Source organism: Perissodus microlepis, chromosome 7 (assembly GCF_051167445.1).
Source record: "Perissodus microlepis isolate ML-2025 ecotype Zambia chromosome 7, ASM5116744v1, whole genome shotgun sequence".
NCBI lineage: Eukaryota > Metazoa > Chordata > Actinopteri > Cichliformes > Cichlidae > Perissodus > Perissodus microlepis.
In genome coordinates, this window is record NC_140467.1 from 45,024,180 (window position 1) to 45,051,463 (window position 27,284).

The window sequence follows — 27,284 nt, forward strand, 5'->3', positions numbered from 1 at the left end:
CACCAGATAAGAATCCGCTACACCCTTTTCATATCCACTCACACTACCTTGCATTAACATCTGTTTAACTTACCAGTATCATATCGCATCTTAAGTGTAATATCATAGCAAAATTTACACTGTCACTCTCCGTCAATGGTTTAATTGGAATGTTTCTGGGGGGGGGGGGTTTTCTCATTTTTTTTCCTCTTTTCCCCCTCTTGTTTTTATGCTGCTCACCCTTGTCCTTGGTTTCTTTCTTTTTTATTTTCTTTCACTGCTTCGATCACCTGCTTCCAGACTCCTCCACAAACAACATCCTTTATTTCGACATTATACACACAGCACGATCCCGCATAGTCATGCGCTCAACGGCAGAACATGTACATCAGTCAGACAGCGCACACAGGCATATAGGATACACACACTTAAGTCAAGCGTACTCATATTAGTAAATATGCACACACATAGTCAGACTCAGGGAGCATCTCGCCACACATTTTTTTCTCTCTCTCCTTCTCTTTATTTATGAACAAGTGATGTATTCTCTCCACCTGTCTAAGCGACACACACAGCATACACCCCTAGTTATACAAACACATCTATGGGCACACTAAGGTTTGTTACATGGAATATAAATGGAGCTGGCTCCAGAGAAAAGAGGTTAAAAATATTTAACCGACTCAAAAAACTACAGATGTTGTCCTTTTACAAGAGACCCACAGACCTCTTAGAGGTTTAAAAGAACTTAAAACACCTGAGTTTCCTAATGTGTTCTTGTTATAATTCTAGACAAAGGGGAGTAGCAATTTTAATACATAAAAATATTAATTTCACAGTACTCGATACAGTTATAGATCCAGAGGGCAGATTCTTAATCATTAAACTATCTATACTTGATAAAAAGCTATGTATTGTAAGTGTATATGGTCCAAATGTTGATGATCCGTCATTCTTTCACGGTTTTTTCAGTTCACTCTCTGAACACTTAGATGGCACACTTGTTCTTGGAGGCGACCTCAACCTTGGACTAAATGAAGAAATGGATAGGCTCAATACAGCAGGAATTCAGCGTAACTGGCAATCCACAAATATAATCAAACAGTATATGAGCGACTTTGGCCTTTGCGATGCATGGCGCTCCCTTCACCCCAACAGTAAGGAATATACTTTTTTTTCACATGTCCATCACTCCTACTCTCGTCTGGATTATTTTTTGGTCAGCAGCTCACTGCTGAGTGACATTTCAGACACTGAGATTCACCCTATAGCTGTCAGCAATCATGCTCCTGTATCTTTAACACTAATGCACAAGAATAATACTACGCCAAGTAAAAACTGGAGATTTAATACATCACTACTTAAAGATGAAGACTTTATTAAATATTTTAAAAAAGAATGGACTCTATATTTAGACTATAATGACACTCCCGGAACTTCAGCATCTGTTCTATGGGAAGCTGTGATGAGAGGTAAAATAATTTCTTTCTCATCACATAAAAAGAAAGAAGAAAATAAAAATATTCAGGAATTAGAAAAACCATCAAATCCTTAGAAGAAGCCTATGTGTCACACCAACATCAGGAAACATTGAACAAAATTCAACTAGAATTAATTGAGATAATTGATGGGAAAAAAACAAAATTCTTAGTACAAAGACTACGCTTACAAAATTATGAACATGGTAATAAATCCGGTCAATTTCTAGCAAACCAGCTAAAAATAAATAAATAAAAAACAACTATATGTGCTGTTCAAGATTTATCTGGGAACACAATATATGACCCGAAACAAATAAACAACAGGGATTTCTATAAAACGTTGTATTCACCACAAATAAACCCATCTAAAAAGGAAATTGATCAGTTTTTGGACAGCATAACTCTTCCAAAATTATTAGACACTCAAGCAATGGCTCTGGATTCAGGTGGCCAGGTGAACTCCAGGAAGCCCTGATAAGCATACCCAATAATAAGGCTCCAGGTCCAGATGGCTTTCCTGCAGAATTCTACAAAGAATTCTGGACGATTCTAGCACCAGTTTTTTACAGAACGTTGTTGGAAATCAAAGAAAAGCAAACATTAATCTCCTGCTAAAACCAGGAAAAGACCCTGTATATCCCTCAAGCTATCGTCCAATATCCCTTATAAATGTAGACCTTAAAATAATCTGCAAAGCTCTCTCAAAGAGACTGGATAAAATAACCCCCCTCTTAATTCATCCTGACCAAACTGGTTTCATAAAAGGTAGGCACTCATCAACAAATACACGTAGATTACTTAACCCTTTAAGACCTACCATAGAACCAAGGCCGCCAGAGCTTGCTTTATATTTTTATATGCTGTAGTGCCATTTTTGGGAGCATTTCAAGTTGCTATACATCAATACAAATGTCATAGCCCATATTTTAATAATATGTATGCATTATGTCCATAGTAACTACATTAATTGCAAACAAAGTGCAATAAACTACAAAAAAATTTGAAAATCGTTTTTGGGGTTTTTTTACATATATTTCTACCTGGACAAATTTAAGAGGTTTATCCCTCAAAACTTTAAATACAAAAAAGTTGCAAAAAATAGTTTACAACAACAGGAAATTTATTTTGAGTGTCTTCATAGTTTTATTTTTGAGATACACCAACTGTTATATACTGCAGGAAAAACGAAAAACAATCCTATGATGCAAATTTGCAAAGAAAACAGCATGTGCATCAAAATAAACTATTTTAAGCAGTGCAATTTGAGTTCTAAGCATCCCAGCAACTATTCAGAAAAGCATAAAGTCAAACATGACTTATAAAAACACCAGTATAGGCTTTTAAGGCCTACAAGTAAAAAAACTTCCGGTTTCGGGCAGGTAATGGTGGACATGTGATCGTTCGCGCTGATGTCTGTTTCAATGTGGAAAGTGTTACGAACAGCTGATCAGATCGGCAAAGCGTGTTTCTGGAATATTATGTTTTTGTTCCTGCAAGCGCTTTTTATGCAATATTTGCAAAGCTATATGTGGAAGGAAGCCGTGACCTAGGACAAGCTGATGGCATAAGATGTAAGTACAACTCCTCCGGTTTCATATGCAAAAAAAATTATTGTGCTAGCTTACGCAGTTCCGGTTCTACAGGGATTTAAAAATAGTTACGCAAAACGGAGTGTGCAGGCCCCGACCGGCTTTAAAGGATTAATTTGATAGACTACTCCTACAGTAAAAACATCGAAACTACAATATTTTCTTTAGATGCAGAAAAAGCATTTGACAGAGTTAACTGGAAATTTCTATTTGCAACTTTACACAAATTTGGTTTTGGAACCTCTTTCATAAACTGGCTAAGAATATTGTAGTGGGTCAGGGCTGTTCGGGGTTCTGTTTGTACAGTTATGTTTTGTTTATGTTGCCATAGTGACAGATGACGCCCTCTCGCTGCGACGGTGTGTCCTTCTGGGGTCAGAGGGCGCCCTGTGTTGTTGTTGTTGTTGTTGTTGCCGCGCTGAGCAGTTAGCTAGCGGCAGTGTTCTTCTGCAAATGTGAATAAACGGCTGTGCTCCCTGGCTAGCTCACGGGAAGCAAGACCAAACGATACCTCCGTCTCCTCCTTGTCTGAGCTCGCCACAATATTATATAATTCCCCAACAGCTTGTGTCAAAACAAATGACCAAACATCCTCCAGCTTCTGTCTCCTGAGGGGCACCAGGCAGGGATGCCCACTCTCCCCTTCTCTGTTTGCAATTTTTATTGAACCACTAGCAGCAGCAATTAGACAGAATTCAGTAATTAAGGGCATAAAATGCAAGAACGTAGAACATAAAATCAGCCTTTATGCGGATGATGTGTTACTTTTTCTCCAAAACTCACAAACCAATATCTCTGGGGTGATTGAATTGATAAACTCTTTTGCAAGAATATCAGATTACTCAATTAACTGGTCAAAATCTACAGTCCTTCCGATTAATTGCTCCTTCCATAATTCTTCTTCTACACCACTGCAATCGGGAAATATAAAATATTTAGGTATTAATGTTTCTCCCAAGCTTGCAGATCTAACTAAATTAAACCATATCCCACTTTTAAAGAAAGTAGAAGGTGATCTGGCTAGATGGAAATCTCTACCCATATCACTCATGGGAAGGGTCGCCACTATAAAAATGATGGTCTTACCAAAAATAAATTATTTATTCTCAATGATCCCAACTAAACCGCCACAAGATTGGTTCAGATCTCTAGATTCATTGGAAAAATAAACCCCCACGTATAAGCTTAAAAACAAGGATAAAGGAGGATTAGAACTACCTAACTTTCAGCACTACTTCTTAGCCAACAGGCTTCAGTTTATCTCAGGATGGCTAAAACGTACCTTCTTAGATGAGCCCTGGCTAGATGTAGAACAAGCACTTTGCAATAATCTAGACATTTCAGACCTACCATTTATCAGCTCAAACATCCAACGACATGAACGCTTCAGAAGCATCAGCATCAGCTCTTCTCTGCATGATGGGAGTTTCTAAAATTGACGTACACCTATCTGGAACAACCCTGACATATTACAAAACAATAATATGATAAACTTTCCAGATTGGAGTGGTAAAGGAGTCAAATACTTACTAACATATATTAGAAGGAACAGAATTTATTTCATTTGACAGACTAGTTACACAATATGGGATCAACAAGAAAAGATTTTTAGAATATCAACAAATTAAATCCATAGTAAAAAAGAAATTTAAACCCGGTCAAGTTGAACTACAGACACCACCAAGTGTGGTTCAATTTCTTATTCTTAAAACCCCCCCAAATTACTTTCCAAAATATACAGAATTCTTTCTAAACAGATGAATCAATATCACTTCCTATTGCAAAATGGGAAGCGGATTTATCAGTTAACTTAGACCAAAACTTCTGGTCTCAGATATGCTTAAAAACCTTTCATTTAATTAGAAATCCCAATCTTCAATTAATTCAATACAAAATGCTACATAGAGTGCACTATACAGGTCATCGGATGTTCAAGATGGGCTTTACGTCTACCAACAACTGCTCACACTGCCAAACCAATTCATCGGACAATTATATCCACGCTCTTTGGTTCTGTCCAGCAGTTCAGATGCTGCCCCTGGGTGGGTCTGGGACGGGCGTGGAGTTCTGGGGGTGCTCCGTCTCTGGGCTGGGGCCCTGGCTGGGCCTTGAGTCCTGGTTGGTGTGTCGCCGGGGTTGTGGGTGGGCGGGTGGGTGTATGGGGTGCCGTCAGTGCATCGAGCCACCTGGGGGGCTCTTCAACTGGTGGGGGAGGCTGTTACATCTTGCAGGAGGTCTCCTCTCTTCAAGAACTCACTCTGCAGGAGGGGGAGATATAGGAGAGGTGGAGGAAGATCTCAGCCTGGGCGTCTATTGTCTTGTGAGTGGATGATGGGGTGGGTGCAGTTTTCTCTGTGGTGGGGTCGGGTGGACTGTCCCGGGCTCTGTGGGGCCGGGCGGTGCTGCTGAACTGGGCCCCGGTCCGGATGGGCCTGGGCCCCCTTTCCCTGGTGGGTTGCAGAGTATGGAGGTGCCTACTGGGGTCAGCGGGGGAGCTGGCCCCAGGGAGGGGTCACTTGCCCCTCCCTTCCTTCCCTCCCCAGCTCCAGCTGCCTCCCTCTTCCCGCTCCACCACAATCACCCACACATGCAGGGCCTTGGGGTAAAGGTGTGTCACCAGGGTGCAGGGGAGGCATCCCCCCCTCTGTCCCCTTCTGGCTGCCTGTTCCTCAATTTTATCCCACAACCTAGACATTCACATTACTCACACTCTCATAACACATACATATAGGATCTTGGGGGTGGGCACGCTACATGGACTCCAAAAGACCATCAGGGTGTACAACCTCACCCCTGGCATCGTTGCCCACCTCTCAATTTTAAATACACATAGACATTCAGGGCTATCAGGAGGGGCTATGCGCTTACCTGTCCCCTTCTGGCTGCCTGTTCCTCAATTTTATCCCACAACCTAGACATTCACATTACTCACACTCTCATAACACATACATATAGGATCTTGGGGGTGGGCACGCTACATGGACTCCAAAAGACCATCAGGGTGTACAACCTCACCCCTGGCATCGTTGCCCACCTCTCAATTTTAAATACACATAGACATTGAGGGCTATCAGGAGGGGCTATGCGCTTACCTGCTGCTCTCTGGCAGGTAGCTCCATGCCCTCCTGGGTTTTAAATGCACCTTAGAACACACATGCATCAACACTACAAATGAGCGGGCGGAGGGAGGTTTGGAGTCTTCACACACCCCCGTTCTCTGCTGCTTGTTGGAGCGGGGGGCCAGGAGGAGGAGTTGGCCGTCCGATTGGTGTCTGGAATGTGGGGCCTCCCTGCTGCTGCCGAGTCGGGGCAGTCTGCTTCTCTCCACCCCAGGGAAAAGGGTAACACTACCTGGGTCTGGGTGCAGTTTCCCCCTCCAGGGGCAAGGGTACCTAGACCCGGGGCTTAGAGTACGCTTGGGGAGTGTGATTGTGTGTACAGTGTCTCTTTATGTCTGTCTCCACATTGGGTGAGTGTTGAGTAATTGCATATGAGGGTGGGAATGGATGTTTGTATCTGTTGTGCCTGTTTGTCTGTGTCTATATGTCAGGTCGGGTATCAGACGCCACCTCTCTAGGGACATCTCAGGCCCTCCAGGTCATGGAGGCCTATCTCCCCCCACCACTTCCCCTGCCAGTGGCAGACGCCCTCAGACATCGGTGCATTGGTGGTTCTTTGTGTCCGGGGATGGGCGTCCAGGTACACACCGGCTCACTCCTGGTGGCTGCTTGTCGGGGCCTGGAGCCTGGGGCTTGCTCGGGCCACTTCGGGGGTGGGGTGCCCTCGGCCTGGGGCTCGGTCACTCTGGCACAGCTAGCTGCCGGCGGAGCTCACGGGCACGTCACTGCAACCCCCCCTGGCTTCTGCTCCGCGGCTGCTGAGTGACCCCTCATCTGGGGCTCTCCTCAGCTCTTTCTGGGATAGTGGCGCAGCTGCCCCTCTGTTGGTCTTCCTTGGTCTCTTGTGTTCTGAGGGCCTCTGGATGTCTGGAGTCTTGATCTCCTCCATACCTGCTTCATGCCTTGGAGGACGGGGCTGTGGCTCCCCACACCCTCTAACAGATCATTACATGAAGGAACCTTTAAATACAAGCGCGCTCATGCTCACAGGTGTACACACGGGTGCTCACACACACACAAACTACACCCTTTTTGGCTCCTACCTCAAAGCATACTGTGCGCTGTCGATCTTACATGCTGCACAATAATGTTTAATATTTAGCATTTACTGTTATATTCCCATATATCATTGTGATGTTGTTTATTATGTTGCTCTTTTTTTTTCTTCTGCTTGTTTTCTCTTTTTTCTTTATCAACAGGTGATCCAGGTGATTGATATATGTATTTTTTGTCTGCTTATTTTGTTGGTTTTTGTTGTTTGCCCTTTATCACATTTCCTCTTCCCCGCTGTTTTTCTTTCCCTCTTTCTTTCTCCCCTTTCTTTTCCCCAGTCAAGTCTGTCCCGTATTTAGCAAAGTGAAAATAAAATAAAATAAACAATAAAAGGTGAATCAAATAGACCATTACGGCAAGACTGGGATTGTCCATTTGGTAAAGTAAATCCGTTGATCTTTCTTTGCCTTTCGACAATAATTCTGATGGCAAAAGAGCCAAATGGGACAGGCAGCAACAACAACAAAAAAACAGTGGATAAGGTGCACTAATAACTACTTGTGGGCAAATATAAAAAATGGAATTTGGCAGGTGGGGGAACCCATGGTTTTAGTTGTGCAGTTTGAGAAAAAGAATCAGTTAGAAATAAGTCACATATAGATTTGTGACTTGTCACATAGAAAATATTTTTCTTTGTGTTGTGATAAACCTATTCTTTATTATTTAATAAGCTTAAATTCAAATTATTGGTGTCTATTACCCTTGATATAACTGTACATTGAAAGTGGGAGGTTAAATAAATCAGTAAGCTCAAAAAATCACCTGACATAGGGTGTGTAGGGTGGCATACGGGAATGTTTAAGTAACCAAGAATAAGAACTCTGACTTAAGAATAAGAATAAGAATTGCTGCATTTTGGGGGGTCTATAAACAAAAATACAAAACAAACGAACAATACTTGACCTGCCAGCCCATTGTTCCTTCATTATGCAAATGTTCTGTTTATAAGGTTGGGGAAACCTGCAGTCAGCTGAGACTGAAGAAGTCACTTGGATGAGTGATGAAACATTTTTCCCACTGAAAACGCTACGTCATGATGAATGGAATCAACTTTTGGGGATTTACTTACCTGGATGATTGAGCATGCATCAGAACGAAAGGAACAATGCCAATAATCACAATGTTAAGAATTTTCAGTGCAGTAAAAATACCTAAGGAAACAAAAGGACACTTAAACCATTCCTTATTAAGAAAAAATGCTAACTCCCCACCTTCAGCAGGCTTGAGAAAGATGGAGATCAATAAATTGTGCAGAGGAAGCAGCTAGATCTTGAACTTAGAAGGGCAATTCTTTTTTGTGGAATTCAGAGCAACCAGAGGAGGAGCACAACAACAACTGATGTGACTTAATTTAAAAATATTTGCTCCCTTAGGAGGTCTGGATGCTCAGTTATTGCAAACTGGGATTATAGGGACAAGACCAGGAGCAAGGATAGGCAGCACAATATGAAGGACTGGATGGCTAAATAGAGGCACATATGAACCTCTTAACATTCACAATGCAAAAAGAGTTCATGGGGTTAAAGGTAGCTGATGCTTGTCATAAAGGTAAATGCCTATAATATCTTGCTATCGTGATTATAGCTTTTGTATGTATGTCTGTATCTACCCCTATCTCCTCCTAAACAGATGGGTCAATCTGAACAAACCTTTGCACAAACATCATAACACAAACAGCAATTATTAAAATCTATAGTTTAAAAAAAAGATTTGTTTTAACTTATTCTTTTGATTTTCAGATTTATTTCATCAAGATATTTTAACCATCCCACTGTAAATTTGAGGGTCTCTGCTTGCATTTCTTTCATGTGTCACATTCAACATATACTGGCTGTACTTAATGGTTACCAAAATGTGTGTCTGCAACAGAACTGCACCGCTAAATTTTGTGTCAAATTGTATTTTTATTTGAAATATTCTGTTGATGCTAATCATTATTATAATATACAGAGGATGACTTCACACTATTGAGAGGCCAATAGATGGGACCATGTACTGTAAAATCTTGAACACAAACCTCTTTCCCTCACCCAAAACACTGAAGGTGGGTCACGGATGGGTTTTCCAATATGACATTGACCTAAACCATATTGCCAAACCAACCAAAGAGTGGCTAAAGAAGAAGCACATTCAGGTCATGGAGTAGCCTAGCCAGTCTCCAGACCTCAGCACTACAGATTAAGTGTGGAGAGTTGCTAAGCGACAGGCAAGAAACCTAAAGTATCTGGAGAGTTTCTGTAAAGAAGAGTGGGTCAACATTCCCTCCTGAGATTTGTGTAAACCTGGTGGCCAACTATAAGAAATGTCTTACTGTTGTGCTTGTCAGCAAGAGTTTGTCCATCAAGTATTAAGCCATGTTTTACTTGGGGATGAAATATTTATTTCACTCACTGACATGCAAAATAATTTATAACTTTTATGTAATGTGTTAATAACGATCTCCCAGCTGTCTGCGTTTCAAATGAAAATTAATTACTATGAAGGCAGCAGCTTGAGGTTAAATGATCAGCCTGCAGGTAAATGATCAGCCTGCAGGTAAATTTAGATCGACAGACAAGATGTGAATCCAGCAGGGTAGAATGTGTATTAAAACCAGAGACTTACATTTCCATGTATACATTCCATTTCCATTGCCATTTGTATTTTCATTCCATGTAAACATATCATTATTACATGTATATATCATTCTGTTGTAAGGTGCCTAGCAGCAATATTTTTCACTTTGTGAGTTTATGTAGTGGTATAATGGAGAATAACTAGATAAACTAACCATACATGTCTATGCCATGATTGAGCAAAGTAACCAAGGTATTTTTAATGATCAAGTGACCAGTGATGAGAGTTGTAGCATGAGGTAAGCATGGTTTAATGAACTTGGACCTGGTCAGCTTTGTGAGGAATTCAAGCGGGGTGACTCCCAGCACTAGGGTCAACCCCAGAGACAGTTAACTTCAGGGTTGGTCATTGGCTGGAGTTACCACTGGGTCAAATAGACATTTTAATCTTGCTTAGCACCTCGACCCTTTTAACCAATGAGACAAATCGCAGTGGTGGAATATATAATTTTTTTACTCATTCCTTCTCCTGTCTGGATGATGTCCATGGTTCTGAAACACTAGGTGTGAAACGGTTCTAGGCATTAGGATTAGGAGCCTGCAAAATTGGACCACGGTCTTCCTCATGGATTGATGTGACCATCAATGACTCGGATTATGTGTTTAGTGAAGGACCAGTCCATGGATGTGTGGAGATGGATTGTAAAATGCTTCTACAGAAAAGAAAGAGTCAGCAATAGTTCATCCTCTAGGATTTGGCAGAGGATGGAGATCCAATGGTTTTCTCTGTCAAACAAAGGCATCCAGAACAGCCAGGAGGAAAGGTGAGCATTGGTACCAGCAGACTCTGCATGGCCTATGAGGCAAAATCTCTCTTTGTTTACAGAGTAGTCAACAACCAGAAATAGAACCACACAGTGGTTAACCACTAACAAAGAGAGTGTGTTTAAAAGCTAACTAACTGAAATGTTAGTTTTAGTATTAGTTTAAAAACTATTTTATTTCAAACTTCAAAACAATGAAAGGTAAGTAGAATTAATTGGACAGCGGCCCAGTAGCATGACATGACTGCCCACATGTGGCATGATTAAGGGACCCAAATAAAATGTTGCTAAAACACTGGTTGCAGTCTCCTCAATGGATATTTCAGGTTTCAAACCAAACTAACGGGTGTCTTCACTGCATTTTTTTTTTTGCCCACACTTCCCTCTGGTCTGCATTCGCAAGGAATACTGATGCAAAGGAGGTGCCAGTGAGGAAGTGCTCCAGGTGTAGTGATGGTGGATAGAGAGGCCAAATGTTTACTTCACACCAAATAGCAAAACTACCTATTGAGGTGATATCCTGGCCTGCACAGATACATATATAAACATTTCCTGTAGGGGCCCTAGAGGCAGCCAGATCCTCTGAGAGAATGAGGGGCATCAATGCATCATGGTCCATTTCCTGGTACCATTATTACCAGTACTGGGTAGCACTTCTCGCGTATTCAAAAGAGGTGTGAATGGTTGGTCTCAGTAGACACAAGATACTTTTACATTATTATACATTAAATCTGTACACCAATATGTGATATGGGAAATACAACCTGCATTTCTGTGTCACTTTTGAAGTGGGTGATTTTATTAGTTATTACTGAAGGATATCACAACTCCATTTACATGCAATGCATTCCTTCAGTTAATAATGTTGTCAGTTTTGGAATTATTCTCAAATGGTACATGGCAATCTTAGGTGCATGCAAATACCAATATTCAAGAGAAAAGTTTAAAAACTGGAGTTTATCGTTTTGACTGCCGTTAACCCTGTTTTAGGAAAATGAGACTGAGCAGAAGAAGGCAGAACAGAAATACTCATCAAAAGAAACATTCAGGTACTGGAGTTGGCCATTGTGGGTGTTGAGGAGATGGGGGACCAGCACCCTTCTCCTGAATCATTTTCTCTTAGGCAACAGGAGCTAGTGCGCTTGGCACCCTCTCTGCAGTTGTCTTTAATTTTCTTCTTAGAAAAGCCTTGCCCAGCATCTCAAGAAAGAGAGTTTCCTCTTTTGCTTTTTCTGAAATATAGGATCCCAAAGAGATGTCTGTAGTAGTAAACCCAACACTTCTTAGGACTGAGTGCGGCTTAAATAAGATACAAGGGCTCCCTGGAGAAAGGACAATAATTACTGACTTCAATCAATTAAGGGTCTGTGACCTTTTAATAATTTGGCAGAAAGCATCGGCTGTCTGAGGTGGCCCAATTCCTCAGCAGTGTCAATATGACACTCAGTGTGGGATCTCACCAACAATGACATAAAGGTCATACACCCTGCTGTGCTCCAACAACTGAGCATCGTATAGATGAGACATCAGGCACATATCAGGCCACTTATTTTTCTTGGTCCCACATACAAATACAAGCACATTCAATGAAAATTATGTGCAACCTGGAGTTGGAAAATTAAGCAACCAAAATAACTTCAGTAACTACATCCATAACATTAAGGCTGCCTCTCCACAGTATTCAAATATTACAGTTAGAATCACAGTGTAGTCTTTTGTGACTTATTTAGACTGCTTTCTTAGAACTTATATATTCCTCGTTCAATTAGGTATAACCCAGAGAGACAGGAGGAAAGTGACTTAACCAAAATTACCTGGATATGTTTTTTTATGTTGACTTATTAATTTATGTATTTTTAATAAAGTAGCCTGGAATTTTCTGCGTGGCTTGAGTGCAAAGCTCTTTGGCGTGTGTCCTGTAACTGTTAGAACAGCTGCCTCACTTACATTGTATTTGAATCAAATTATCTTAAAAGCTTTCCTTCAGTTTCATTTTGTAAAACCTATCCTTTTAGTTCAAATCACTGACTAAGATGGCAGAACAATTTCTATAAAGGAACAACCTGTGGTGAATTAAACAAATAATATATTTTTTTGTTTAAAAACATGTCGTCCTTCCATACCTACTGAAATCTTGCAACGCAGAAATTAAAAAAAAAACAAAAAAAAAACGCGATTATGTGGATAGCAACTTTTAGAGTGGTTGTGTTAATTCGTTTTAAGATAATGACGATAGCTATAGGAAATATTTAAAAAAAAATGGCTATTCACACATTTTTTTGTGATTTCAAATCCGTTTTTATCTTTGCAGAATTTCTAACTCTCAGCAGGAAAGTTTTTCCTGACTGTAACTCTGTCCATCAAAAATAATTTTATTCCATTGGGTCTTCCATTCCAGAGTGAGATAAGTGACTAGGTGGGTAATTAAAAATGTCCAACTTTGAGGCAGCTACTCATTCATTGTCTGAGAGTGTGCAAAACTAGCTGTTGGTGGTGTAGATAAGACAGAGATTACAAAGCTGGAAAGCAAATGAGGCATTTTAGGCAGTTTTCTTTTCTATGTCTTTTCCTCTTGTGTGTGTAGGAAAAAACAACTTTGTGTGGAATTTAAGCTTGGCAACTTTGAAGACTTCTAGCATGCAGAAAACACAATAAACTAAATGTAAAGTGTCCCAAAGCAAACTATGGGCTCTTTAAACTTGGATTTTTTATTTTTTTTTAAGTCATGTTTACCAGTTGCTTTATGTGTACTGAAGTATATTAAAGACTATTATTATTACTCCTTTTTCTCTTAAAGTGAACCACTAAATGCAAGGACTTGGAGCCTATCACTAATTAGTTCTATGTTTAGAATTTTGTAAATATATGTATTTGTAATGCATTTTTACCCCGTGTCATATCACCTTTGACCTCTGACCTCTCTTTTAAGGTCAATAGATTGATATGATAACAAAGAGGTAATAATGCCATGTTTCTTACTACCATTCTTTGCAATGACAACATATAAGCACGTATAAGGGATGTATAAGGATTCTAAATATCATATTACTTTGAACTTTTTCTTAAAGGTCAAATGAAGTTAGACTTTCATAAAATGTCTTTATCCTTAAAACTATGCCTGAAGCACTATTGTCTTTATTTGTATTAGCATCATTTAGGAAATGATATAGCTATAGAGGAGTTTTAAATATCTCAAAAAGCTGCATTCAAATATCATGTTCCATTTGATCTCTGATTTCGCTTTTACATTTCACATCTGCCTTTCTTTCAAGATTATCACAGAATTTTTATTGTACTACAAAATTCTTAAAGTACTTTTAAAAGATCAAAGAAAACTAAATGAATATATACAAAATACAATACTATTCCCTTAAAAGTTTTTTTTCTTTTGAAATAAAAAGTGAGACTGCATCTTCTATGCTTTTGTGTGGTCTCACAGAGGCCTTTAACAAATCAAACCCAAAACATTTTCTACCAACTTTGTGTTAGCACCACTTTTAGCCACAGAATGCTTTTACAAAAACGTACAATTATTAAGTGGTTCAGCAGATGAACACACCAGTTTGATTTGTATGATAAGAGAAAAAAAACACTGAGGTCAAGCAACAAGCAAACAAAAAAAATAAAAATGTAGCCAAACAAATAACTTATTATCCAGCCATTCATTTACCATTGCAACTATGGCAAAACTAGGTTACTTTAAAGATGTGCAAAAAACTTCATATAGGAAATTTGTACAAACAAGCATTGCTCTTCTTATTAAATATAGCATTTTAATGAGAAATAGATTATTATATGAAACATTCATTTAAAATAAGCTGATAATGATCCCAAAAGAATAGCAAAATAAGTACATAGGCAAGGTATTAGGTGTAAAAATCATTATCAGACATATCCATGGATACATATACAATAAGCAACACTGTGGTAGCATAATGCCATACAAGAAAATGTGCTTGTTTTATGGATCTTGCAAGTGGTTCAAAACTAAATTTTAATATACACTTTGACAATATAAAAACAGTCATAAATGATCATGATTCTAATTAGATATATAAGACATGAGTGCCCTGTACTTTGTGCTAATGTACTCAAATGGAGGGCCTTTTTGAAGTAGTCTTTGTATTCCCTTTCAATACTGTTATATTTTATAATATTGTTACTGTAGCAGAGCAATGTTACTGTAACAGTGTTCATATTTACAGATATATTGTACAGCAGGAGACAATAAATATCCACCATTACTTTGAGTCATCTGTTGTCTCTGTCTGGTGGTCAGCTTTCCCACATGCGCACACCTGACGGCGTAGCTGCCAGGAGGACAATAAAAGAGTATATTTCAACATGTATGGTCTTAAATTCTGAAAGTAATTCAGTGTCATTCTTCTGTTTAATATCTCAAAGTTTTACTCCAGGTCTAAACATGTTAAAGGGATCAATAACAGGCACTTAATAATAATAATAATAATAATAATAATAATAATAATAATAATAATAATAATAATAATAATGAAATGGAGACAATTCATTTGGATAGTCCAATAATGATGCTAAACAATCAAGAAATGTGTATATATAGGGCCATTTTAGGGCATCACCTTGTCAGCCTCAGCTCTGTTTGATATTTGCCTAAAGTTTTCCACTTGCATGAAAATATGCCAATGATGATATTCTCCTGACATCACTGACAATCACAAATGGATGCCTAGTCCATTGTTGCTATGTATGGGCATCTGGAGTTATACGATTTAACTTCTTTTATACAGAAACTGAAAAAGTTAGATAAACCTTGGAGAACAGTAGACTGAATTATGGGATTCTGGTAAATTCTGAACATATGTGATTCTACTTGAGTTTGCTCTGAACACACCATTACCATGTGAACATGAACTAACTGACCTAATGCTACAGCACGCAACTTGTTTTTATGACACAGCCTCGATTAATTCACCAAAATAGAGCAAAGGCTGACAAGCTGAGCTGTTGTTATCCAAACTTATACAAATCAACCTATTCCGCTATTAACAATTATATCTCCTGAATGTAATTTTAGTTTGTAATAATGCTTTATAGTCAGTTGTGATTTAAAAAAACAAAAAAAAAGCACCTCCCAGGCAATAAACATGCTTCACAAGACTGGCAACATAATAAGAAAACATACGAGTAATCTTTGTAAAACAAAGTTAGATGAGATACTGATGCTATTCAAGAATTCTGACGCAGTGAAATCTGAAGCTGAGTAAGTGTAATGACATGTTAGTCCAGGGCTTGGTTTAGGAATTACACCTTCATTGTCGTTGTCACCCAGATGAAAATCATAACTCATTACCACTGTCTACACTTACGACTGACCCCATAGACTAGTGTCATTACAATGTAAGAACCAAGTTAGGTTAAAATAACATATAATTGAACTAAAGTACTAATACTGCTAAACTATCTACATCAAGAGACTAGCACATAAAAAAAAAGAATATTAATGTTGGCGGAACACTTGGAAAATATGGATTTTTGACAGCTTTTACACCGGGAGGAATGTGTTTTTCTGTTTTTGTTTTGTTTTACAGAGTTTGGCTTAGATGACAGCAACTACTCAATGTCCCCCGTTTTTTTTTTTTTTTTTAAAGTTTGAACTCCCGAAAATGGCCAGACCAACTTGGTTGTACAACATCTTTGTTAACAAACATCCAAGCAAAGGACTAGACCTACAAAAAGTTAACAGTAGTAGAAATATTTCAGCATTGGATTACCCAAATAAAGTTTGACCATTAATACACAGGTAGTGTTTTATATTTCATTTGGATGATGAGAGTTGTTGATGCTTCCAGCAACATGCAAAAAATGTTATTGATTTCATATCGCAAAAGGAAAACAGACATTTATACACATGGCCATCAAAAGCGTACAGATTAAACACTGCCAAAAGGGTATTTTATACTTTAGTATTCAACCATTTCTTCATATTTTTCTTTTTTTTTTTCCCCCTGTGTAACAACATGAAAAATCAATGGCTTTACAAGACATTCCTATTCAATATAATATACACTCTCCTCTGTCAACTTCCCTTTTGCTGTGCTCTTATCTGAAATCAGCTGAGGGACTAAAACAAAAACATATAACTTGAACATTTTTTTCATGTGTTATGAAGTGAATAAAGGTTATGAACTTACTTTACTTTATGTCTACCTCAGGGAAGTGTATGGCTTTAAATTGTCTTGCAAACGTGCCTGAATGATGAATGCTTACATTTTGCTCTTGGTGCTGAAAAGCTCCACAAATCAGCAGTCACAACATGTACATTTTGCAAAGCTGTACAAAATAGCATTGATTGTTAAATCTTCAGACCACAATATTGCACTCACGCACCAGGAGGTACTGCCTTGTGGAAAACACAGCTTGAATTTCAAACACGGGAAGAAGCGCTCCAAATGCAAGAATTAGCAAAGACTGGAGTCAATCTCAAATGACACATTCAATTAACAAACAGCAATAAGCATCAAGCCAAATAATAATAATAATAATAATAATAATAATAATAAGGATATACACAAGCGCACGCTCTCGCATACACACACATTCAACCACATATGTATATATAAACAGCTGGCTTTTGTTTTGACATGACTATCCATTACTGCCCTGCTGTGTGCCTTATGTGTCAGAACAATGACAGAGTGCCTCATAACTCACAAAGAGCAATGCAGATTCACCGTGGGTCTGAAATGTAATAAAGTCTATCAGTAATGTGTTGACTACTTACTTCACTAGGGATACTTAATCCTTACGATGTATAAACATTTTGAATATTAAACTGTCGTTTAGCTCATTAGCTAGAATGAAGCGATATCTGGTCTGCCCTTGTGTTATCATTTCTTTTAAAAATGTTTTTTTTTTCCTTTTTTTTCAATAAAGAATGGCAGTTTCAGATATAACCTTTGATCCCTCAGAGTAAAATCAAGGCCTCTTTTTTACCAGTACATAAATTTCATGTTTTTTGTTTTGTTTTGTTGTTTTTTTCTGTCTCTTTCTCATTTTAAGTTCTTTTAGGGATTTACAGACATGCTGGGACAAATATGATACAGTCCTTATAGTTGTTTCAGTATTCTTCTTTATATGCCAGAAAAGCTTTTCATCACTGCCTTTTCCTTTTTCTCTTTAAGAATTATGCTTACAAAGTTAATATTACATCAAAAGGCAGAAAAGGTCAAAAAATGAAAAAGAGAAAAAAAGTAAGAGTAATATACCCCCATAGTTCATTTGTCGGGTGTTTCTGTTAAATTTGCTGTCCTTATGTGAATGTTCAACAGAGTTTAGCAGTCAGGTGATCAGACTGTTTTAATATCTCTGTGCTGTACATGTCCAATGCATGATTCACTCGAATCATCTCGCTGTTGTTGAGCTTGAGCCTATGCTTTAGCATACAAGAGAAAAGGTCCAGCTGGGGTTTGCCAGGTGCAGAGGGAGGCGCTAGACGGTTTATCCGATCCCTAATGTCCAATAAGAGGAGCATAACAGATGAGGAGGAGTAAAACTGTGTACCTTGTGTGTATGACTGGTTAACCTGCTGCACAGCACTACGAAGCAAGTCTGCATTAAAGCGCAGGCTGTAACCAAAAACTTGGATATCGGAGATTTTTATGTAGATCTGGCGCTTGTTCGGGTCTGCAAGGTCCACCGGGCCCTGTCCTGTATCATTGCGGAGGCCAGATGGGACCTTGGCACGACTACGCAAATAAATGTGCACCGTCTCAAAGAAGGTCTTCCACCGGTTACCCAGTACAAGAGTCCAGTTGAAGCACTGGGAGTTCTGCAGCCGTACCTTTTCCCAGCGTGGGTAACCATGCTCACCAAAGGGCATGCTCCAGCCTTCAGAGTGGCTACCACTAAATGGGTTGACATAAACAAAGAACATGGGGTCAATGCTGCTGTTTCGCATCTGGCAGATCTTCATTGATAAACCAATTATCATGTGGAGGTAGTCCATCCTGTTTTTGTTACTTTTGAGAGTCAGGGACATGCGCTTACGCCAGCGTGGGTCAAAGAATGTCTCTAGTCGGATCTCATTACTAATGAAAGTAGTATGAATGTACAAACGTGAATCCATTTTCTGTAACAGGTATTTGAGTTCCAAGTCCTGAAAGTCCAGATCAGTTTCAAAGCTGATGAACTGCTCGCTACGTTCTGAGTCCACATTCTGAGGTTCACAGCGACCACGATACAACTTGTAGCCCTTGTTGCATGAGCCACATTGTGAGATGTTTGCCAGGCTGCACATGGCACAGCTGTTGTTTCCACCTATGACACATGGTATGGGTCGCTGGCACAGTGTGACACCTGTGTGGCACACACACGTCCTTTGGCTCTCCAGGAAGGTCCCCCAAAACCCATTCTCATTGCAGTACAGGAAAGACTGAACCCTGTTGAGCCACTGCATCACAGATCTAAAGAGGCAAAAGACAGAAAAAAGGCATAAGAGCATTAGCAGTGATCAGGAAATTTTAATCTCAATCTAGTGTGACAAGAACAGCGAAAAGAACGCACACCAGTAAATGCTTTTAAAGTTAAAATGTATACATGTTAAATTCTCATCAGGAAAAGAAAGTATATTTTCTCTCCAACAAAACGCCAGCATATTAAAGAGAACCCTGAGGAGTTGATGGAGTGAATGAGGCATGTGTGAGGCATAATTTCACCCTGGTAACTTGGGTTTGTCTTCCTCGGTAGGACTATTACTATTTTCACTTAATTTTGTATTACTGTTTGACTTCTACATTACATTTTCACTTGCTGTGATTAACTAAATGTACTTTTTTGGGTTGTGAAAAAGATCATTGCTAGAGTTAAAACAGATACATCCGTAATATTAATTCCAATTGATCTGATATAAGACTAGAAAATGTGTTTGCTTTGCAGCATAATTTACAGTGCCTTGGGGTTGGATAGGGACATAATTTTTAGTAGATAGGGCCGGTTATTTCCCTTTGGTGGAAAGCATTGCTTGATATTCCTGTCTTGTCTTTGCCCCCACCAGACATCCTTCCTTGTCATCCTGACAGTACTGGAACTTATTTTCTGACTGTAGAAGATGAAATCTGAATTTTGATTTGAGAAAGTATTGCTGGTCAAGGTTAGTTTGACAAGTAAATTATTTTAAGTACTGACAATGATATATGACATTGCCACAAGTGATACCATAACAAGAAAAGATCAACCAAAGAGAACAATGGAAGCACATACTTTGATTTCTCTATAATGAGCTCCAAACTGAGAGATAGATAGATAGATAGATAGATAGATAGACAGACAGACAGACAGACAGACAGACAGACAGACAGACAGACTGACTTTATGGCAATCCCTCATCAACATACAATGACACATAACATTTCTTTCCTGAAGAATGCTGTAGAGGCATGAACACAAAAGTAGGTGAATGGGTTAGACAAAGGCGAAAAGGAATAACAATATCCCGTCAGAGTAAAATAAAGAATAGAGGATATAATAAAGAATACTTCTGAATAGAGTCAGAAAACAAACCCAACAAAGACCATGCAGGTGGAAAACCCAGGATCTTCTTCAAAGCAGTGAATAAGCTGACTTGTCATTGCAATTCATACAGCATACTACTTCCTTGATGATGTTTGGCTGAATTTTTAAGCTCTCTTACTCACAAAATATTCTGCATGGTGAAAAAGGTTAGCTGAATCTGTGTTATTTTGATAAGAATGCCTTTGTTTTCCTAAAATACTATACCTGTGTCAAAAATCTGTATAAACTCTACATTTGTATATCGGAAAAAGTCCTTAGCAACTCTTCATTTCTTCACATTTTGCTTCCAAGAAAGCAGTCTTGAGCAACAGTTCTTCAGGCTTCCTGAAGGTCTTTCAAAGGTTTATCTGTAGACATTGCCTACTTTTTCGATCAATTTAGTACTTGGACCTTTATTTTATGTACCCATTTCAGAGAAATATTTCACTTTGTAACTGTCTACAGGAGATGAACAGCAGCTATAAGCCATGTCCCTAAGAAATAGGAAAAAATCCAGCAAAGACACAGGACCTGAGAGATGCATCTGGCCCTTCAGCTGATCCAGCTACTGGTCGCTGAAGCCTCATCAGAAATGGCCTCAGTGGAAGGGTGGCTGTCAAGAAGCCATTCTTCAGGAGGGAAACAGGGAGAAAAGGCTGAGGCATGCCAAATTACACAAGGTCGGTGGCAACAGGTCTGATGGAGTAATAAATCAAAATTTAAAATGTTTGATTCAAAGTGGAAATATGTAGAATGGTGGGTGTCTACAGCCATATGTAAAACACAGTGAAGGCTATGTCATGGTTTGCACCTCCAGGCAGCTGTTGTGATCTGGTGCTATATAAATAAAATTCAATTGAATCAAACTGAATGGCTTGGGGCTGCATTTCAGTCAGTGGTGTTGGGAATCTTGTCAAAAATTCCCCAACACCACAGAACACAAAAAAGCACCATCAGATTTTAATTCACCATTTAATACCATCTGAAAACATCTGACTGGCAACAGCTTCATTTTTCAGCATGACATTGATCCCAAACATACTGCTCATGCAGTAAAAGCATACCTGGATAGATAAACACACAATAGAACAGTCAAGGATTGGCCTCTCCAGAGCCGGACCTCAGAATTAGCAGTGTGGGAACAGCTTGACAGAAAATGGAACAAAAGGTAGCTGACATTCAAAGAAGAGCCTTGGAATTTCCTTCAGGAAGCCTGGAGGACTATTTTTGAAAACTGCTTAAACATTAGAAAACTTGCCAAGTTCAGGTTGTGTTAAAAAAAAACAAACTGTACAACAATACAAACTCTATTTTGCCTTGTTTACGGTATTTTTCATGTATGATTATACATGTTTCAATAAATGGTTCCAGGTGTTTCTTGTTTTCCAACCAAAATATAAACAAATGAGCGTTGGGTCAAAACTTTAGTACAGTATTGTATACTGCATAAACTCGTCATGTCAAATTAAAATCCTATCAGATATTCAGAATATCTGTAAGTATATGTTAATAAGAAATGAGATGTGTTCATTTTCCTGTCTTTGTATGTATAAATGTGTTTATTGTTTGGGTTTATGTAGCAAGCACTAGTAAAGGGACAACGCAGATCAAAATGTATAAAATTTTTTGGTAAGTTAATATTAACAAGTTTTTATTATCATTACTTGGACTCAGAAATAAGTATACCTTCATCCTTTCAGACTGATTATCACCAGCTATAGATAAATATTCCCCTCTCCTTTAAGTTATATATGTATGTGTTATGTTTGCATTTCTGCACTATGAATGTTTGCATGATCCCAAATTAGATTACAGATTTTACTTCACCTTTTCAAATCTAATCTCCTTTTCTCTCACTCCACCATATTGCAAAAAACACGCAGCCACAGCCTTCTCATAAATTACCGATCTAATATCATCTTTGTATTACATATTGGTATTTGCAGCTAAGATACTGATATTAGATTTGTCTTATTAGCGTTAACAAATCTAATGGAATGATTTCCCTTTCTCCCTTTCTAATCTTTGTTTCACTGAGATACTTGTAATTTAATAGCATTAACTCTGCTGTCACATTGCTGTATTTCTCCTTCCCAACAACAGGTAGCACCTCATAATGCTCAATATTAAAAAGTAGTTTATGAAACTTTTGTCAGTAGCGTGTCATTTGTTTTAATTGTTAACAGACAATAAAATGAGAATGAATGTTTAGTCATTTGTGATGTTCGAATTTATGCTTATTTGTTATATTTTATGATACAAATTTACATTCTTAATTATATATTATCAGTTATAATCAGTGTTGGGCAAGTTACTTTGAAAAAGTAATTAATTATAGTTACTAGTTACTTCTTCAAAAAAAGTAACTGAGTTACAAGATTCTAAAAGTAATTAATTACTTGAAAAGTAACTATTGCATTACTTTAAGAAAAATGTTTAACCCTCTGGGGTCCAGGGCAGGGGCGGAGCGTGGGGGTGGCTTACTGGGCTTAAGCCCGGGTTGTTTTGTCAGAAGCCCGGGGTCTTTTGGAGTGTAATTTTTTCATAGTTAGATGCCTGGCTGACAACTGTATAAAACAAAAAGTACACACAATATTCGAAGCACATAGTGCACACTGTGGGAATTTACGACTGTGCGTGAATTCCCCCCTGATATTGGTATGATCCGAGCTCAGGCACTAAGCGACTGAGCGAGAGGGCGGGGCAGCTGCTGCCTGTGAGTGCGCTGTTGGAGAAACGGAGAAAGCCATACTAAGGAGAGCTTAAGTTTGACCAGGTACCAAAGCAAATCATTCGTACCATACAAATAATGTAAATATGACGGTGTATCACGAAAGATTGATATCAAACTGATCACTTGACCAATATTACGTTACTTGCTCTTCAAGTGAATCAACAAATGGCGAAATGAAAAGCCGAACAAATGCTATTTTTTTAGAGAGTCTTAGCTTACGCGTGTTTATTTCATATTTTCAGTTCTTACCCTCCCCGACTAAATAGGTTTGAGTTATGTACTGAAATATAAGAATGGACATTAGAGGGTTCTTTCAAAGAAAAAACTCAGGTAAATGTTATTTTATATATTATGCTTTGTATGTTGTTCAGTATATTTCTATGCAAAACAAGAGGGATTTCAGTACACAGCAGGATATTCACATTGGTAACCAGATATTTACATACACTTTAGGGAGAAAACATAAAACATTTTTACTGTACAACATCAATTTAGAGTAAACTTTTGTTTTAGATAAATATTGAAATATCTTTTGAATTAGTTAAATGTCAGAATAAAGAGAGACAGAGCTGTCTATTTTTTATCACTTTGATCAAATTTAGGAGTACATGTACACTAAGTTTATTGTCCATGTGAGTAAATTGGTGGCACAGCTGTGGATGCATATAAGGCAAAACACAGAGCCTGTTTCTTTGAAATGGGAAAATCAAGAGATATCAACCAAAACACCAGAAAAAGAATCGTGGAGCTCCATAAGTGTGGCTCAATTTTGAATACAATTTGGTGCCATTTGTAATTAAGAAATACAGATAGTTTCTCTCTTTACTCTTAAAGTTAACAAATATGTTTTTTATATTTATCAATCTAAAAAAATAAACATTTAGTCTGATTTGATGTTACAATTAAAAAAGTGTTTGTGTTTTGATCTGAAGAGTGTGTAAATATCTGGTTTCAACTGTATATTTGATGATTGTCAGCACAAAGAGGGAGAGAGAGGAACAGAGAGGGAGATGGAGAATGAGGACAGCACAGAGATGGAACAAGAGCAGGTGAGACACACATGTTAGTCAAATGGTTGTTTACCAAAAGTATCACCGTATCATAGGTCCTCATGTATCTTGTACCTAGTGTTTCTTTTTAGGTTTGCTATTTTTCAAATTCTACATTTACTAAGTTATGCAGGCTTGTTTGCACAACAAGGCTAAATAATTATATAAACTTTTCTCAATCTAAATAGTGTACTTTGGTAGAATTAAAAAAACAAGTGTAGTACAGGTCTATGATGATTTTTAGTGCTACTATCATCTAGTTCTGATTCTGGTTCTGTCTTGGTTAAGTCCTCAGTAGTCCTGATTTTGAACTGTTGTAGTCCTGTTTTAATTCCGGATCAGTTCTTGGTCTGGTTGAATTGGGGTTTAGTCCTCGTGTCTTGATACAGCCCCGACTTTGTTCTGCCTTGCTGCTTAATTAAAAAACTAGTTTAAGGTGTCCTGCACATGTGATCTATATTTTTCCCTATATGAAGTCATTCTTTTTTGAACATAACTCAAAACAGAGCCTATTAATCTTTCAGTCATTTCTAACCCCCCCCCCCCCAAAAAAAAAAAAAAAAAAAATCCCACATGCATACTACCCTTTAGGGCTAAGCCCCGGGTGTTTCAAATGTCTGGCTCCGCCTCTGGTCCAGGGTATAATTTGCCATTTTTAGGTACTTTTGATTTGACCTCATTTCACCTTTACAAACTATTTACTTTGCCTTGTTTGGTATCATTCTTTTCAGCACAACCTCACGTGTCTGAATTTACAGTTATATTTTCATTTTGACATACTGTATTAACACAATTGATCTAAAATCAGGCAAAAAACATAAAATCCGAGTAGAAAGTTATATTTTTACTGTAACAACCACAAACATGTTTAATGAATCATATTTTATAACTTTAAATGTAAATATAAATTGTCAATTTTAAAATCCTATGCACAGGTTTTGCAAACAACAAAGTTGTTTGCAGCCATTTACCTTACCCTTTTTTAAATAACCATTTCAAACTATTTACAGAACAATCAGCTGTTCTGCATCAATAAGATGCCACACAAATTATTTGTGCCACTCCAAAAAATAATTTCTGTCCACTATAAAGGAGAACATCACAGCCTGATACCTGCAGGTCTGACAGCAGCAGGTGTATCACTCCTGTTTCTACCTGGAGACAGCAGTCGCTTCATTGTTCTGACACACAACACAAAACTATCCACAACACTACACACTAACTACACAAGACAACACATTAACTACACACTCCAAACACGCTGAACGTCACAAATCTCTCACATCTCCAAATTCACTCTCTCTCTTTTTCTGCTGTCTTTCTCTCTCTCTCTCTCTCTCTCTCTCGCCGTCACTCCTGAAACTTCCCCCTCTCCCTAAACAATGTCATGTTGCATTATAATTTTTTGATTGGTCGACATGGTGCATTTTTCCACCAACAGGAACGGGCTGTTTTTTGGTTCATTTTTTTAAAATTTTTTTGCTCATAAGCAGAGAGTGTCTGCTAGCGCTGTCCATAGACAGTAAAAGTGGCAAAACGATTGAGGAAAAAACGCCGCGTATATATTGTTTATCATGACTCTAGTTTTACGTCCACACAATTTAAAAACTGGTATATATCACCTTGTTGCTTTGTCATCTTGAAGTGGTCATGTGATTGGCTTACCACGACTACTTTATTCTTCCTCAGTCAAACAGCAGCACTCGTGCGATTGCTTTGGCCCCTAGCTCGAGGTGTTGTGCCAAAAAGTAATTGTCTGCCAGAAAGTGATAACTGCCCGCGGGAGCCCATGCAGCTGCTTAAAGCTGCAGCGTCCAGATTACTTACAGCTACTTCCGTGCAACTGATATAAAATGCGGTAAGCTGAAGACAGCTTCAACCGTCTGCTTGTTGAAAAATAGTAACGGACCGCATTTTCTTGTTAGTAACTGTAACAGCGTTGTAATAATAGAAATAGTAATTAGTTAGATTACTCGTTACTGAAAAAAAGTAACGCCGTTAGTAACGCCGTTACTTGTAACGCCGTTAGTAACGCCGTTACTTGTAACGCCGTTATTCCCATCACTGGTTACAATGTATCAGGTATTGCTTCATAATCCTGATAAGCGACAGTAACAATTACCTGAAGTATATTTTTTGTCAATTTTATGCATTTCACTGTTATTAAGGCTTCATAATGAAGACTTACATGGCATGACAAAGAACAAAAGTGAAGTCTGAATGCACTAGATAATCTTAAGCCATGCAGGGTTAAAAACCATTTACCATGATCTTTTCCTTAACCTAACCAAACAACTAAACTAAAGAAAAGCAAAAGTGAATCCTGACTAGATGTATATAAAAAAGAAATACAATAGTAGTGGAACAAGCAGTTCCAGGTTTATTCAGGTTCACAGTCCAGCCACCCGCTCATATGCTTTTAAACAATTGTAAACTTTAACTTAATATCAGCTGAAATAATGTTTATAGGATTTGTTAACCTTTCACAAACTATTAACTGTTAACCTTAATTTATCAGTTACATATTGATGATGGGTATTATCAAGGTTTACCTTTGTTACACTGAATCATAGTTTGGTAAGGTTAAAAACATTCTGGGTTAAAAGCAAGCTTGTACAAATACAATTCTTTCTTCAGTAAAATATCTCAGAGGTTGATGAACACAACTCTCAAAGTAGAATAATGCAAAGTAGCAAGTGGATCCTTCCCACTAGGGGTCTGATATACAGTATGAACTGGGGAGGGGCCAAATGATCTCTCACAAGGGATGTGTGTTGCTGTCATTTCGAATCCCGATGCACCAGTTTTTCATCTCTGGAACCAAGCAATATAGTTTTTTTTCACATCTTCATCAACTCACAGGCTCACTGACATGAAGATGCGTTGGAACACATCTTAAACACACAGGCCTTCAACTTTGCCTCAGTCTCTTCATTGACTGATTATCTATTATAGTTTGACTGGAAAAAATGGAAGGACTGGAGTCCTTGTTGGTAATATCTTAACGGAAAAGAAAATCTTAATGTTGTATGTATATATGAGGTGCAAATGCACACAGTTATAATAAAACCAAATAATTCCTCCATCTGATGCAAAGTTGTCTTACACAAGCAAGCAAATAAACATGCAGCTCTTATTTCCAGTGCCATCAGGCACTCTTGATGCATACTCCATGGACAGGGAAGCGCATACTGCAGCTCTTTGATAACACTTCAGAACAAACCTTTGCCAACTCTCACGCACAAATGTGGGTGTGCTCTTTTTCTGTCAGTGACAGTTGACAGCGGCTCATTTTCAGACCACTTAAATGAATATTTTACGGATTCTGTTTCCATTTATGTGGTGACATCCCCTACACATAACAGTTTTGGGG

The 27,284-nt window shown here is 38.4% G+C and overlaps 1 protein-coding gene across 2 annotated transcripts in view; it reads right to left on the minus strand.

Moving 5' to 3' along the window:
* Positions 1-14,353: 14,353 nt before the first annotated feature.
* The window catches only part of brinp1 (bone morphogenetic protein/retinoic acid inducible neural-specific 1), a 105,629-nt gene continuing 92,698 nt past the window's right edge, over positions 14,354-27,284 (minus strand). For both annotated transcript variants that reach the window (XM_084935336.1, XM_084935337.1), the window contains exon 8: positions 14,354-19,041. In XM_084935336.1, coding sequence (XP_084791462.1) covers positions 17,901-19,041 — 1,141 coding nt within the window. In that variant the 3' untranslated portion in view covers positions 14,354-17,900. The remainder of the gene's footprint in view (positions 19,042-27,284) is intronic.